At 54.0% G+C, this 904-nt stretch overlaps 1 protein-coding gene across 1 annotated transcript; it reads right to left on the bottom strand.

Annotated features, from left to right (window-relative positions):
- Positions 1-83: 83 nt before the first annotated feature.
- Positions 84-899, bottom strand: LOC109365003 (feather keratin 1-like; the record flags this gene model as incomplete). The annotated part of the gene is made up of 1 exon (XM_019611597.1): positions 84-899. A coding segment is annotated over one exon (264 nt), but the record flags the coding sequence as incomplete, so codon positions are not given.
- Between the last annotated feature and the right edge of the window lie 5 nt (positions 900-904).

The following is a 904-nucleotide window of genomic DNA, read 5'->3' as shown; positions in this document are numbered from 1 at the left end:
GAAATCAAGACGATACTGATGAAGGAAGATTCTGTGACCATATTTGTTGTAATAGGAGAAAATCTTGCCTGGGAGGAAAAGGAATCAAGTGTGCACTGACGGAGAGATGTTGTATGAGAGAGCACAGGCAGAAGAGCCCTTTGAGGGCCAAGACTGCATCAGTGTAGGAGTATATATAACTTATAATGTGATGAAGGCCATCTGCTAGGCACCAAAGCTCTTGTGTGTGACAAGAGGAGGTCTGTGGCCCTCTTGTAGCAGACATGACGGTTTGCAGTGCCGTGTCTTTGTAATGGGTGAAGTGGAAGGGACATTATGCAAAGGAATGAAGAAGAGGAATCTGAGGCTGACATGCATAAGATCTTTATTGAGAGAAACACACGAAAAGAAAGGATCCACTTGGTGATCGCCAAGTGGAAAGAGCACAATTTAAGCTGCAAAGACAGAAGGAAGTTACTGCACTCATGTTTCCAAGCATGGTCTGAAGTTGTTCCATCCTTCTCTGTTTCATTCCATGAAAAGAGGAGCCATGGCTGGTGAGCTCTTGGGCCATGGGTGACACAGAGACGTGAGGTCAGTGCGTGATGCGCCTTGCAGGGTGCAGGTGGTTGGTGTGAGGGTGTGGGCGCAGGCCCTTAGCAGGGGTAGCGGGCTCTGCCGCCGTTGAAGCAGCCCAGGCCTCCGAAGCCGAAGCCGCCGGAGGAGATGGCCACTCCCTGGGCGTTGAGGGCGCTGCCCACGGCAGCGGATGAGGAGGATCCGACGGCGGTGTTCTGGGGGAAGGAGCTGAGGATGGGTCCCGGCAGGGTGACCAGCACGGCGGGAGGCTGGATGACGACCTGGGAGTCCTGGCACTGCCTGACACAGGGCTCGTTGCAGCTGTTAGCCAGCGGGGTGGGTCCCC

This window comes from Meleagris gallopavo, unplaced genomic scaffold, assembly GCF_000146605.3.
Source record: "Meleagris gallopavo isolate NT-WF06-2002-E0010 breed Aviagen turkey brand Nicholas breeding stock unplaced genomic scaffold, Turkey_5.1 ChrUn_random_7180001950362, whole genome shotgun sequence".
Lineage (NCBI taxonomy): Eukaryota > Metazoa > Chordata > Aves > Galliformes > Phasianidae > Meleagris > Meleagris gallopavo.
Note: the sequence above shows the minus strand (reverse complement) of the source record. Positions and strands in the feature narration are given on the sequence as shown.